General features: G+C 55.8%; 1 protein-coding gene across 4 annotated transcripts in view; it reads right to left on the bottom strand.

Moving 5' to 3' along the window:
- PXN (paxillin) overlaps positions 1-13,617 on the bottom strand; it is a 45,213-nt gene extending 31,596 nt beyond the window's left edge. For all 4 annotated transcript variants that reach the window (XM_037052242.1, XM_037052240.1, XM_037052239.1 and 1 more), the window contains exon 1: positions 13,470-13,617. In XM_037052242.1, the coding sequence (XP_036908137.1) occupies positions 13,470-13,482 (13 nt within the window). In that variant the 5' untranslated portion in view covers positions 13,483-13,617. The remainder of the gene's footprint in view (positions 1-13,469) is intronic.
- Positions 13,618-13,821: the final 204 nt, after the last annotated feature.

Here is a 13,821-nt window from a genome sequence, read left to right on the forward strand (position 1 = left end):
CGGTTCTGTTAACACCAGACGAGGTAGCCTTCCAGGCAGGAGCGTTATTACCAGGGACAGAGGGGGCATCTCATGACGATAAAAAGGTCAGGACGTAGCATCCTGAATGCACATACATCCGATGACAAGGCTTCAGACCAGACGAAGCAAAAACAGACAGAACTGAAAGGAAGAGGAGACAAACCTACAGTCACAGTTCGAGGTTTCAAACTCTATTTGAGAAAGCTCAATACCAGAGGGGAAGCCCTTCCTAAAACAGCCAGAGAAGAAGTAAGCGAATAGCCCAGGGGCTGAGGAGCAGCAGGACGGAGGGTGGACAGAGGCCCCGGCGTGGGAAGGCGAGGGGACCCTGGGGTTTGCTCACTGAAGCCGAGGGGACTGGGAGGGCAGCCACAGAGTGGGAAAGGGTCCCTTCCTTTTGCTGGAACCCAGACCCGCCAGCTCCCGCCACACTACCCAGCGGCTTTCGGTCCCTGACGAATCTCGGTGGGAGGCCGTGTTCAATTGTTACAGCCCTCACACATGGGGTTGGCTGTGTTCTCAATCACTGCACTCACAAGCACACTGCGATCCGCGTACAAGAATCACACACACGAACACTCGCCAGCCTGTCCCCCTGCCCCGGTCTTTCCCACTGGCCCCGAGTGGCCATCACAGACTGGCAGTCAGAAGGCGTCCATAACATAAGCCAAAGGAGCCACAGTGGACTGGAGCCACCTCTGGACCCCAGTCCCGGCCCGGCCACTCACAGGCGCTACCCCGGACAAGCCGCGCATCCTTTCTGTGCTTCAGCAGCTGCGTCAATAAGGACACCTACTTCACAGGGATGTTGGTGAGGACAAAATAAGGTGACGCACGTGGCAGAGCCTACCCAGCAGAGTAAATCGAGTCAGTGCTGGCAGTCACTATCCCAACTACGTAAACACACAGGCACTGGAAAGACTTCACAGAAACGCATTCAGGTATTCACTGTGTGGGTAGGACTGGGTGGTCACCTCTCAGAGTTTGTAATCCCTGTTTTCTTTGTGCACCTCTGTGGTTTCTACAATGAACATGCATAACATTGATAATCAGTAGAAAAAAAGGTTAAATGTTAAAAGGAACATGAATGTAGTCAGACCTTTCAACAGACATTTTTAATCTAGAAAAGTAACAGACATTCAACAGACATTTTTAATCTAGAAAAGTAAACTTTAAAAACAATGCCAAGATACAAACCCCCAAAGAACTGAAAACAGGTGTTCAAATAAATATTTGAACACGAATGTCCACAGCAGCACTGGTCCCAACAGCCAAAAGGTGGAAACAACCCGAATGTTCACCAACAGATGATTGGACATCCCCACAGTGGAATATTACTCAGCCATTAACAAGGATGGTGCCATGATACACGCTACAACATGAATGAAGCTCAAACACGTTATGCTGAATGAAAGAAGCCAGTCACACAAGTCCATATTTTATATGACTCCATTTATGTAAAATGCCCAAAATAGGCAAATCCACAGAGACAGAAAGCTGATTCATGGTTGCCAGGGGCTGGAGGAAGGAGTACAGGGAAGAGACTTCGCACAGGGTACAGGGTCCCCTTTGGGGGTGATGAACATGTTCTAGAACCAGATGGAGGCAATGGCCGCACACACTGTGAATGTACTACATGCCATGGGCTTGTTCCGGTTATAATAGTATGTGATGTGAATTCATCTGAGTTAAAACGAGGAAGGATGTGTGTATCAACCATATGCACGCTTCTGTGTTTACAAATGTGTAACGAATGGCTGGGAAAGATACACACCAAACTATTAACAATGGTTCCTGCTGCCTGGTGGGGAAAGGAAGGCAGGACTTTGTGCCTTTTTTTCCCTTCTTCCTCTTACAATAAGCATGTATCTTCTTTGACATAAAGACTTTAACAAAAGTAAGTAATATCAGATACAAAATGACAAGAAAAGGTCTCTAGGGGGAAAAAAAAACAAGGCCGGAGGTTACACTGTGGCAGACATGTAATTCTAGAAATGAAGGACCCGGATATTCCCCCAGAAGGGACAGAAGGAGGAAAAAGCACAGGCCTGTTCTACTGCAGTGTCCTGGGCCAGTGCTTTCTCCTCGAGGACCTTAGTCTGTCCATTTGTAAAATGGGTGAGTGGAACCTCATAAGTGATCTTCAAATGTTTTTTTTTTAATTTTATTTATTTTTAGAGGGGAAGGGAAGGAGAGAGGGAGAGAAATATCGGTGTATGGTTGCCTCTGCCAGAAACACACAATGTACCCTGGGTCCCCTGCCAGGAACTGGCCTGCAACCCAGGTATGTGCCCTGACTGGGAATCGAACTGGGATCCTCTGGTTCACAGGCCCGCGCTCAATCCACTGAGCTACACCAGCCAGAGCTTCAAATGTTTTTACATGTTTTCATTTTCAGAGTTTTAAAAAGCCACCAAACTCCGTCTATAGTCATAACCTTCCATGGAAGCCCAACACATAAACAGATAAAAAGTGAGCAGTTCTAACTGAAAAGGTGATGGTTGGAGACAGCCCCCCAACCCCAACCACAGTGGTGGGTGACACTGAGCCCCATCAAGTCCTAGAAGTGCAGCAGGCCGGGAAAGACTGAGTCAGACCAGAGCCACAGAGAAGTAAGTGTTATCTGTCAACCCCCAACAAGACATTCATTCGGAGGAAAACTCTCCCCGGCAACAAAAGTGGGCAGAAGAGAAAAGGGCAGAGCTGGGGGGAAGCCCAAGCCGGTGACTCCTAAAGGAGCTGCTACCAGCAACGCCATCAAGAGCCGGTGACCAGGAAGCCAAAGGTCCCGGGGACAGACGGACTGGGACGGCCCAGGCCCCCACACCTCTGTCAAGGTCAGGCAGATAACAGCTATCTCGGGGTCAGTGTTCCTGCTACTCTAGGGGCACAAACAGGATGTTTGGAAGCAGATGACCAGAAGTGACCACAGGAAGTCATGACAACCACCCCCAGGTAACACTCCTCTTCTCCCCCCAGCTTGTTTAAAAGAAAAAGACGTCAAGTGCTGACTTCCAAAGAGAGAAAAGGGGCAGAAAGTCTTGGAAAGTTCAGAACACAGCAGAAGAGGCCAAAGTGCTGAGACGGGGCAGGAACAGGGCCCCCCACCCATCCCGACAGTGACCTTGCCCCAAAGAGGCAGCTGGGCCAACACTGTCAGGAGGGTGAGGAAACCACACAACTACCAGTGAGCCCAGAGGACTTTCCAAGCTGGGCAGCACGTGACCAAGTGAGCCCAGGAGGGCACCCAGGTGGGGTCTGCCCGCAATGTGGTGTCCCAGGTGCCACCTCAAGGGGCCAGCCAGACTCAACTGTCCTGGCGTTCACCCGTGACAAGGAGCCACCCCAGAGGGCCAGCCGAGCCAGGAGTCCACGGAGAGGCAGGGAGTGAGGGGGCAAGGAGTGGGGGAGGGCAAATCCAGAGGAAACCGGGGGCAGGCCGTGGGACACACCCATTTCCACCGAAGGAGCGGGATGTTCCTGGAAACCGAGCAAGGGAAGGCCTGGCCAGGACTCTCAGAGCCGCTTCAAGCCCCCCACGGGGCTCAGGGCTACACGGTCGTCCCTGTCCGGCCGCTGCCAGGAGCCGCACTGGCCTGGCCCCACCCTGAGAGGCCTCACGGGTGTCACGGGGCAGCCTCCACACCCTGCCCTGACCGCAGGAGGCCTGCAGGTTCTGGGAAAAGCCCGAGCTGCACTGCAAGGGGGTCCCGGTGAGGGCCTCTGCCGCAGCTCTAGTATTAGTGTTCCGTGAGTGATTAGGACGAACCAAGCCACTGAGCAACCTCTTCCCCCAGCCACTTCCTCCTCAAAGCCACCAAAGAGGCTCAGGGGAGATGAAACATCACAAAACCAAATCCCAACGGACTCCGCCAGCCCTGGGGTACGACCGTTTCACCTGCGGAGCAGAGGCCCCAACACCCGACCCCGAGGGGCTAGGAGGAGTCCCACATCACACCCTCCCGGAGGTCACGGAGTCAGATGCCTTCCCGGGGCCCAGCTGAACAGCCAACCAGGTTCATCTGCGTTCAGTGCTCGCCACCAAGGCCACAGCAAACGCGAGCAGCAGCTTTGTGGAGAGGTGACAGTGAAAGTCAAAGTCCCAGAGCAATGCCTAGATTACCCCAAGGAGGAGAAATACGGAGCACTTTAAAGCCATTTCAGGAAATGCACCTGTGTCACAGATCAGGGGACCAAGTCTCGGGGGGAGAGGGGGGAGGTCATCGGTCAGGGTCACACAGCCGGCAAGGAGCAGCACCGATACAGACCCAGGCAGGGCTGACAGTGGAGCCTGCGTTCTGCCTGGGGCACCATGCTGCCCCCCAACCCGCCTGGAACCCAGGGGGTTCCTTGCTCTGGGAGAGACAAAAGGGAAGAAGCTGATCTAGATAAATCGGTGATGTTTACCAAAGTGGGAGGGTCAAGAAGTTAGGGGTTTTACCCGGAAAGAAGTCTTGCAGAAGGAGGCTAAGCGGAGTTCGGAGTTCGTAAAGGCAGAGGGGGAGGGGAGATGCAGGGGGAAGGAGGCTGCCGTGGGCAACGTGGACAAAAATTCAGACTGCAGGCAGAGGTGTAAGTGCTTGGAGCAGTTAGAAGTCAAATCTAACTCAGCGGATACAGTTCAAGAAATCCCCAGACTCCGCAAACAACTGTGTGTTTGCTATAAATATAGGGCAGAAAGAGAGCATTCTCAGAACCTCCCAAATCAGGGCCAGGTAGGAATACGCTCCCGGGAGCTGGGCCCTCTGCAGACAGCAGAGCCAAGCTGAGCGCTGGACCTGTGGAGGCCAACCGAGTGGTGCAGGGAAGAGGGGCGACCAGGGTAGCCAGCTCCGGCTTTTCGAAAGAAATGGCCGCCCCCGACCGGTGTGGCTCAGTGGGCTGGGGGTCGTGCCACAAAGTGAAAGTGTTCGATTCCTGGTCAGGACATGTGCCTGAGTTGTGGGTTCAGTCCCCGGTCAGGGCACGTGAGAGAGACAACCAATCAATGTTTCTCTCACACACATATTTCTCTCCCTCTCATGCTCCTTCTCTTCCCCTTTCTCTAGAAATAAATAAAATCTTTTTTTAAGATCCTGTTTAAAAGAAGAAGAAACGATATACGGATTTTGTAGATGTGATCTCCTGATGCTTTAAATGTTAGCAGCTAATTTGGAATATTTTTAAATATCATTAAGGCCAAGCAACATGGGTCTGCAGGCCAAAGCCAGCCTGTGATTTCTCACCTCTGCCTGGAGGTGTCCAGAACAAAGAACCAGAAAGACAGTGGGTTGGGTGCACAAGATCTAAGATAAAGTTCTTGCACCCTTATCTGTGGTGACACTGGGTGTGTCCCCTTCCTGAGTCCCCTGGGTTTCAGTTTTTCTTCCCCATCTGTAAAACGGGGAAAACTGCCTTCCGCCCCAAAGGGTGGTTCAGAATCATCAAAAATGACGAAGCCCATGAAAATGTTGCCCAAACCTGGAAGTGTGACACTAAGGGCCGGTGGCTTCCCACAGGCCGAGGGACAGAGGGGACAGCAGACAATAGAAGAGCCTCCAGGAGAGAGTGAGAGGAAGTGAGTCGGGTCTTTGCTGGCGTGCAGACCGGAAGACTCTGGACAATGGAATCCACGTCAGGGGTGGAAATATAAACTTAGGAGTTGCCAACACACGGCAAGAAAAGAGGTCACGCAAGTAGATACACTGACCTGGGTACCTGGGAGGGAGACACGGAGCCCAGCAAAAGCTGTGGGGGACGCAAAAGAAATGGCACTTAAGGAAGGCAGGGGGAGATATGGCGACCAAAGGAGGGGAGGTGTGCCTAGCAAAAAGGAAGAAGGGCCCCGGCTGTGTTAAAAACAGAAAAAAGGAGCAAACCAAGTAAGTCAGAAAAGTAAAAACAGAGGACCAGAAGAAAAGGGTCCGGGTGAACCTGCAGATGGACTGATGGGAAACATGGGGTGGGAGGGCGCTGGGGCTGTGCAAGGTGTGGAGGTGGAGAAAGACACATGGGGGGGGGAGCAAAGAGTGAATGGACAAAGAGGGCCTCCTGGGGGTCTGTCTGCTCCCTGCTAGACGCCTCCAAGTCCCTCATCGCGCAGGGCTGCCCGACCTCCAGAAGGCAGGGTTTGGGCCCACTGCACGGCCTTCTTAACACAGGGTGTTTCTACTGTAGCGAGAGGCCCAGTTCTCCGCAGTTCACTCGAGAAAACGCACAGACTGAGGGCCGGCGGAGAATCCAGACGACGGAGGGTCCCCGGGTTGACTGAAAGGCACTCCCCGGAGGCCCCGTCCACCCTTGCCCTGGCTCATCTGGGGCTCCACTGTTTGAAACAGCTGGAAGTGTGCGCCCCACTCTCCCCAGCAAGAACACAGAACAGAACATGGCTGCTTCTGCCAAGTGAGTTCTGAATAAGCTGCATTCCATTTCATTAAAACAATTACCTGAGTCCCAGCCAAGAATTACATAAAGCTTCCTCCCGGCACCACCCCTCCCCCCATAAAACACACATCACGCTGCTTTTGAAACAGGCAGAGTAAGGCCAGGACACACCACGCTGAGGCCACACTAGGAAGATCCCGGGAGCCCTACCAAGCGGCCAGCCCCCGTGTCCTGGGACGCTGACAGGCAGATGTGAGGACCCGAGAGGACCTCCGCACGAAGCACTCTCCTCCCCAGGGCCTGCCAGCTGCCCACGACGTTCCCAGTGGGCAGCAGAGCCCTCAAGGCCAAGGGGGCTGCTGGTGTCCGAGTCCAGCTACTTCTCTCCCACAGATGGGAGACCCTAGCGGCCTGGCTCTGAGTTGGCACAGAACAGGACGAGAGGGACCTAGCTAGGAGTGGGGACTCCAGGAGAGGGAGCCTGAAGTCTGGAGAGCGAGAGGTCCAATCCCCACTGTAAGCGGGAGCCTGGGACCGCTCAGGCCCACGCTGCCCACAGGCTAGTGGCGTTCCTTGGGCCACAGATAAGAGAGGTTTATGACGTAGACTGAATAGCATTTCACCCCCTCCCCCAGGCTCCCGCTGCCCGAGGCTGTTCTCTGCCTTTTGTGGAGCCCGGCTCTGCCTCCCCACCCACGGGCAGCCCCTTCGGAACCCCAGCGCCTCCCTGGCCCGGACCCTGGTTGCCAACCCCAAAAGCACCCCAGACTGTACCTGCCAACACTGGCGGCTCTCTGGCCATGGCTGGCCCTGTGTTTTTTCTGCAAAGGTCATGGTGGCCGGGTGCCCCTAGGCAGCTGACAGTCGCCGGTCACTATCATGCCAGACCTGCTTGGCTCGTGTCTCTGCCCAGCTGACCTTTACACCAGCCGCGCAGTCACTGCAGGCCCAGAGTCACTCACGCCCACCACAGGCAGACGCTTCCGAGCACCCCTGGCCGAACGGCTCTGAGCCCACTGTGGAAAAGCAAGGCTTCCTTCCTTTCTCTAACTTTTTATCATGAAAATACCTAAACACATAGAGAAGCGGAAAGACATTAAAGGAGGACCCATATACCCTCCACCCAGGTTCAAAATTCACATTTTGTATAAAAACATGTGCCCCCCCCCATATATATACAGGGGTGGATCAAAAGTAGGCCTAGAGTCGTGAGTACGCGAAAGAGTTTATTCTCGTACCATTCACTGTTAATTGCGGCAGCATTTCCCATGTGAACCCTAACCCTACTTCTGCCCCACCCTGTGCACACACTCCCCCCCTCTGTTACTACATTATTTAAAACTGAGTTGCCCACATCGTGACATTTCACTCCAAATACTTCAGGGTGTACCTAACAGTAACAGTGTTCTGCCATAAACCACAATACCACAATCACACAAGAAAGGAGCATTAAGAGGCCATCTCTAAGGGAAAAATTGGCAACCAGGGCTCCGAGGGGCTGGCCAACCACACATTCTGCCTGCCACTGGCCCGGCGTTCAGGCCTCCCTGGAGAGGCCGGCCCTGAGCCCCACCGGTTAGGCAACCGGTTCGCTGGCTGGAGGGCTTATCGGGATTCAAACGCATGCTTCAGGCCAGATGCGAGACTTCCAAAGAGACCACGCCTGAAAAGGCAAAGTGGGTGTGGGAGGCTGTGGAGGTCCCGGGCCCCTCCCAGGTGAGGAGACAGCCCTGGGTGCCCCTTACAACCAGCTGCTTGGTCGAGATTTGTGGGAAAACTCAGCTTCCTACTTCTTCCTCTCCCTCTCTTCTCCCACAGGACAGCCTCAGTTCTCCACCCGAAAGGCCGTGGACAACTTCCTCCTGGCAGCCATGTACGAACACTTGAACAGATAGGAGGGTGTTCGTATGCCGGGGACGGGGGGGGGGGGGGGNTGTTCGTATGCCGGGGGGGGGGGGGGGGGGGGCAGGGAGCGTGACAAAGAGACTTCTGATTCCACCCAGAAGGGGCAGAAGAAAGACCACAAAGGACCACCCCAGGTTCTCCTGCACATCTGTGCAGTAGGCTTGAAACTCTGTCTGGAGGGCAATGGGTGACTGGATTGGTAACAGGTGAAGTGAGGCCCTCCACTGAGCAAGAGATACTGCTATAGGTGCCCAGCATCCCATCCTGGGTCCCCAAGAAAGCACAAAGGAGGAGAAAGAAGAAGCCACAGAGTAGAAGAGAAGGACAGATGGGAGCTTCTGAACAGAGAATGGAAAGCAATTGAACCAACAGGCAAACGAGATCTGATCCGGTATCATGAACTGAAATATAAGGACGGGTTACAAGCTCAACTCTGCATGAAAACCTCAGCCCTGGGTTTAACCCCAGCCCTGCCACTCGCTAGTGGGTTCACCCTCTCTGAGCCTACTTCGTCATCTACGAAATGGGTGGCAGTAGTAATAATAGAACCTGTGCCTCTGGTGGCCCATGCGGTTCAATGAAACAATGTAGGTAAGGCACCCAGCACAGTGCCTGCACATAGTAAACGCTCGATGAACATTATGGGAAAGAGTTCTGCAAACACTATAAAGAAGAAAGGTGTTCTACAGAGGTTTATAATTAGTGGAGACAATGAGAATGAAGCTGAGAGGAAGTGCTTTTAACAACTCTGATCTTGAAACAAGGTAAGGGCCCAAGGGAAGCTTCGGAGGGTAGACACACTCCATGCATGATGACTAAATGGAGGAAGAAGGCCCTGGTTGGTGTGGCTCAGCTATCTGGGCAAACCAACAGGTCTCCGGTTTGATTCCTGCTCGGGGCACACGCCTGGGGTGCAGGTTCCGTCCCTGGTCATGGGGCACATGCAGGAGGCAACCAATCGATGTTTCTCTCTCACATCAGTGTTTCCCTCTCTGTCTTTCTCCCTCCCTTCCCCTTTCTCTAGAATCAAATTTTTTTAATGGAAAAAAAGGGCTGCTCAGAGCATCAGTGGTAACTCTGTCCTTCCATCAGCCCCTCTAGCTAAGGGCCCACCCAGTCTTACCAATGCATGGTGATTACTGGGGAAGCTGAAAGAAAGGAAGATGGAGATGTTCCTCTGGAAGACCCCAAACCCACAGTGGTGGGGCTACGGCCCCAGAATCCCAAACCTTTCCACACTAAGCCATGGCTGCCCAGGCAACAGACCGCTGAGCGCAGCAGAAAGGGCACCTGCTAAGAATCAGACACACCAGGGTTTGAATCCCAGCTCTGCCCCTCACTAGCGGAGAGCCCAGCAGCAGCTCTGGCACTGACACAGAGTCCCCTGGGAGCTCATGCCACTCCAGGAGGGCCTCTGCCACAGGCCCAGCAGCTGGGCGCCCTGACCCTCGCCTAACAGACACAGGCACCACACAGGCAGGCAAGCCCGAAGTTCAGACTTTCCATGGAAACAGGGAGGCACCATAGCCCCAAACGCCCCAGGCAACTCCCCTGCTCCCCAGCCCCCCCAGCCGCTGTACCCCTCCAAGGACAATGAGCCACTGTTTTCTGGAGGGTCAAGACTGCTAAGAAACCCAGAGAAGACATGTCCAGATTCCAGCGGTGGCTGGGCACTGCCAACAGCTGGCTATGCCCCTGGGAGAGGAGGATGGCAAAGCTACCAAGGCCTGCCCTGGCCTCTACCATAAGGGCACCCCCCCGCCCACCACCACCATAGAGGCCACATTCTGGGAATGGCCCCCAGGGTGGAAATGTTAAAGGTAACTAGCAATCACTCAGCAGACCCCATGGCTCATCTCCCCAGGTTAGTCATTGATCACTTGTTGCCTTATTATGATGAAAAGTCATAATAAGGACCTGAACTGAATCAGTCTGGGTTCCAATCCTAGCTGCCCCACCACCACCCCCACGGACCCTGCCCGTGCTCAGGTTTCCGCATCTGCGGTAAAATAAAGATAAAACACCTCCCTCTCACAAAGGCTGTGATGAGACTCACCGAGTGCCTCCACCACTGCCTGTCTCCTGTCAATCAGAGCATCACTAGTGGACCCCAGCTGTGGGCACAGGCCCCCAAGCACACCGGGAATGGGAGTGAGGGGCGAGCAAGGAGTCAGGTCAGCAAGTGCAACCAGAGCACACACACCTCAGAGCTGTGGGAACTCTGTCCAGGAAACTCCGGCCAGAGAACAGGGCCAACTCTCAGCCAAACCAACGTCTAAACAGTAATAGAAAAGCCACTCTCCAGCACAAAGCAGAGAACACACAGGGAAAGGCTGTGTTTATGTTTTCCTGCCCGAAGACCTATAAATTTGTAACTTATTAAATAGCACATGGTGAGACTGTCACCAGCAGCTATGGGGAAGGGTGAGTTCCCCAACTTTTTAAAAAAAGATTTCATTTATTTATTTTTAGAGAGGGGAAGGGAGAGAGAAAGAGAGGAAGAGAAACATCAACGTGTGGTTGCTTCTTGCATGCCCCCAACTGGGGATCTGGCCCACAACCCGGGTATGTGCCTTGACTGGGAATCAAACCGACGACCCTTTGGTTCACAGACTGGCACTCACTCCACTGAGCAACACCAGCCAGGGCATCCCCAGTTTTCTGGGGGGGGGGGGGATTAAGACCAAAAAGCAAAGTCCCAACATGGACTCCTGCCCCCTCTGGCCCTGCCACAGGGTGACCACAAGCTCCTCCCTGTTTCAGGGACCAGAGCCTCCCTCAGAGGCCCCCAGCTGAGGGCACTCTCAGGAGGAAAATAAAAACAAGAGGCCTGGCCTTTGTGTCCACCCTAACTAAGGAAAACAGCTGCCAGGAAGAGTGCTGAGCAGTCGGCCAGACAGCTGATGGGGCCTGAGCACAGAGGCGAATTCCTCTCCCCTCCTGCACGCCCCACTCCTCCCACCCCAGGCTCCGGTCAGCCAGGCGGTCAGCCAGGCGTGGCTGGCCCCCTGGGAGCTTAGGCCACCGAGCCGGGCAGCTGGGATCCAAACAACCGGGAGGCTGTGGCAAAAGGCGGCACGAGGCGGCAGAAGTTACAGGTGGCAGCCCTCACCCTGCTGGGACCCTTCCTTCCCGTGCGGCTCGCTCCCTCCTCAGGAAGAAGGGCCTCTCGGTACAAACTGCTGCAGATCTAAGCGCTTCTAGTCCTGGTTGTCGTCTAGCGGCTGTGCAGCCTCGGGCAAGTGATTCAACCTCTCTTAGTCTCAGTTTTCTCAATCTGTAAAAGGCAGGTGATAATGATGGCAGTGCCCCTGAGGGGCTCTTATACAGGGCTGCTGCCAGGACAGCACAAGTGGAAGTACGAGGAGAAGGCCACGGACGCAAGTTTGAAGCCCTACGGTGCCCCTTGCCAGTACTCTCTCCTTCCCTTCAGAGACTAACTCCGTCTCCTGGCTGTACATGGAAGACCAGCCGAAGACAGGAATTCAGGGCTTCAGCTGCAAACCTACAAAGCCTTTCTCCTTCAAACAGCACAGGAACTGTGTAGAAACCTGGAGACTTTCAGATCCTGATTTTAAAAATATCTCCCCGCCTCCTTTCAGCTTACTTATTTTTATGTGAAAAAAATACCTGCCCGGAAGCCATGCCAACCTTGAGTGTGTTGGAAAAGTGGGTGCCAAGCCCGACCCGAAGGCAGACCCACGCTTGGCAGCCATCGCACTCTGCAAACAGGCAGGATCGAGGCACACCATCCCCAGAGCCAGGATGGGGGGTGGGGCAGGGTTGGGGGCGGGGCGGGGGGGGGCGGTCCATGATCCCAAAGAAGCAGCCAGGCAGCAGTGAAGTCCCAGTCCTCCTCTCTGCCCCCCTGGAAGTCCAGTGTCCACAAAGAGCCAGCCTTAGCCTAGTGCCCTGTGCCCTCGGGGGAGGCCCATCAGTGGAGGAATGGATGAATCAATCCCCTCCTCAGAGCCTGCGACAGAGGAAGCACCAATGGTCGCACAAGGCACCCACAGTCCCCAGAGGGAAGACAAGGCTCCTACAGAGAAGACACTCCCCCCCTCCTTACCTCCCCAGCCCAGAGGCCCTCCAGCTCCAGGCAAGAAGGGCAGGAAGAGTGAATCCTCCCTCTCCAGGGTTCACACGGCTCAAGGCATTCCTAGAACCCTGGCACCAACCCCCTTGGCTGTAGTGTCTGGTTCCAGGAGACACTCTCCCTGCCCTAACAGCAAATCAAGACTGGAGTGAAAAGACTGCTTTTGGAGCTCCAATAACACGAAAACAGTACAACTCTGTTCCGGGCATCCTGTCCTCCTTTCCCGTGTGGCTTCCAGCTCGGCCTGGTGGTAGGTGGAGGGAAGGGACTCTGCCAGCCCGGATCAGTTCAAAGACGGCCATACCTTGAGGCCCACTTCCCTCCTCATTCTCCTGGCATTTCATCTCACCAGCGTCTGGGAGTGGGGTGAGAATCCCGTCTCCCAGATTAGTCTGGCCCACGGACAGGAGAGGGAAGTCAGGGAAAGGGCGTGACCAACCCGTGAAACAGGGCGCCCAGACCTGGCGTCGGGGGTTAGTGGGGCACGCGGTAAACTCGTCTTTGTACGGGCGAGGCTCCTCTCTAACTTGCGAGTCTGACTAGTCACCCGAAAAGGGTGAGCTCGGAGAGGTCACCGCTGAAGTGGCAGCGGTGCTGGAGCGGGTGGGAGCGCACCCTGGAATTGAGGGACCGGCCTGTGAATTAGGCAGCTGCTCCCCGAATCGGGCGGTCTGGGGGGGGGCGGGGGGGGTAGCGCTCCGTGAAGTGAGGGTCCCACGGCCGGGGAGGTGATCTGGTCTAGGCAGTGAGGGTCCTGCCCCTGAAGCGGATTTTTGAGGTGCAAGCTGGTCCCTGAGGCTGGTATGGGAGATGGGGGTGGGTTCCCGAGGTCGGGCGTCCGGAGGTGGGGCCGTCACCGAGGCCGGGGGTGGCGGCTGTGAGGACAGCGGCGAGGCCGGCCTGGTCCGGGACTCAGGCCCGGTCCGAGATCCCGGTCGCGAGGAGCCCGGGCCAGCCGGGACCAGATCGGAGACCGGAGCCGCCGAGGGTGAGATCCCCCGGCCCCAGCCGGTCGCTCGCGCCCGCCCGGCCCGGGGCCGCGCGCCCTTCGCTGCCTCCCAACCTCGGCCTCCCGCTCACTCACCGAGGTCGTCCATGGCGGGGCTGTGGGAGCCGGGAACCGACTCGACGTCGCGCTCACTGCCCGTCCCGGGGACACTCCTTTCCGCCCCGCAACTTTTCCGCCGCGAGCTCCGGCCCGGAACGGAACGCGCTGCCGCCACGCGCGCCCGCGCCCGCCGCGCGCCCCGCCCCCGGCTGTCCCCGCGAGCACGCGCGCCCCGCTGTGCGCCCCGCCTGCGGTCGTCCCCGCGAGCATGCTGGCCCCGCCCCGTGCGCACGCTAGCTGGGTCCCCTCCAAGCCCGCGAGCGCGCGCCCAGCCCAAATGGGGGGCGAAGCTGGGCGGGGCGGCGGCGCCCCCTTGCGGCCCAGTCGG

The sequence above is a fragment of the Sturnira hondurensis genome, unplaced genomic scaffold (assembly GCF_014824575.4).
Source record: "Sturnira hondurensis isolate 20B ecotype Veracruz unplaced genomic scaffold, ASM1482457v3 Scaffold0007406, whole genome shotgun sequence".
Lineage (NCBI taxonomy): Eukaryota > Metazoa > Chordata > Mammalia > Chiroptera > Phyllostomidae > Sturnira > Sturnira hondurensis.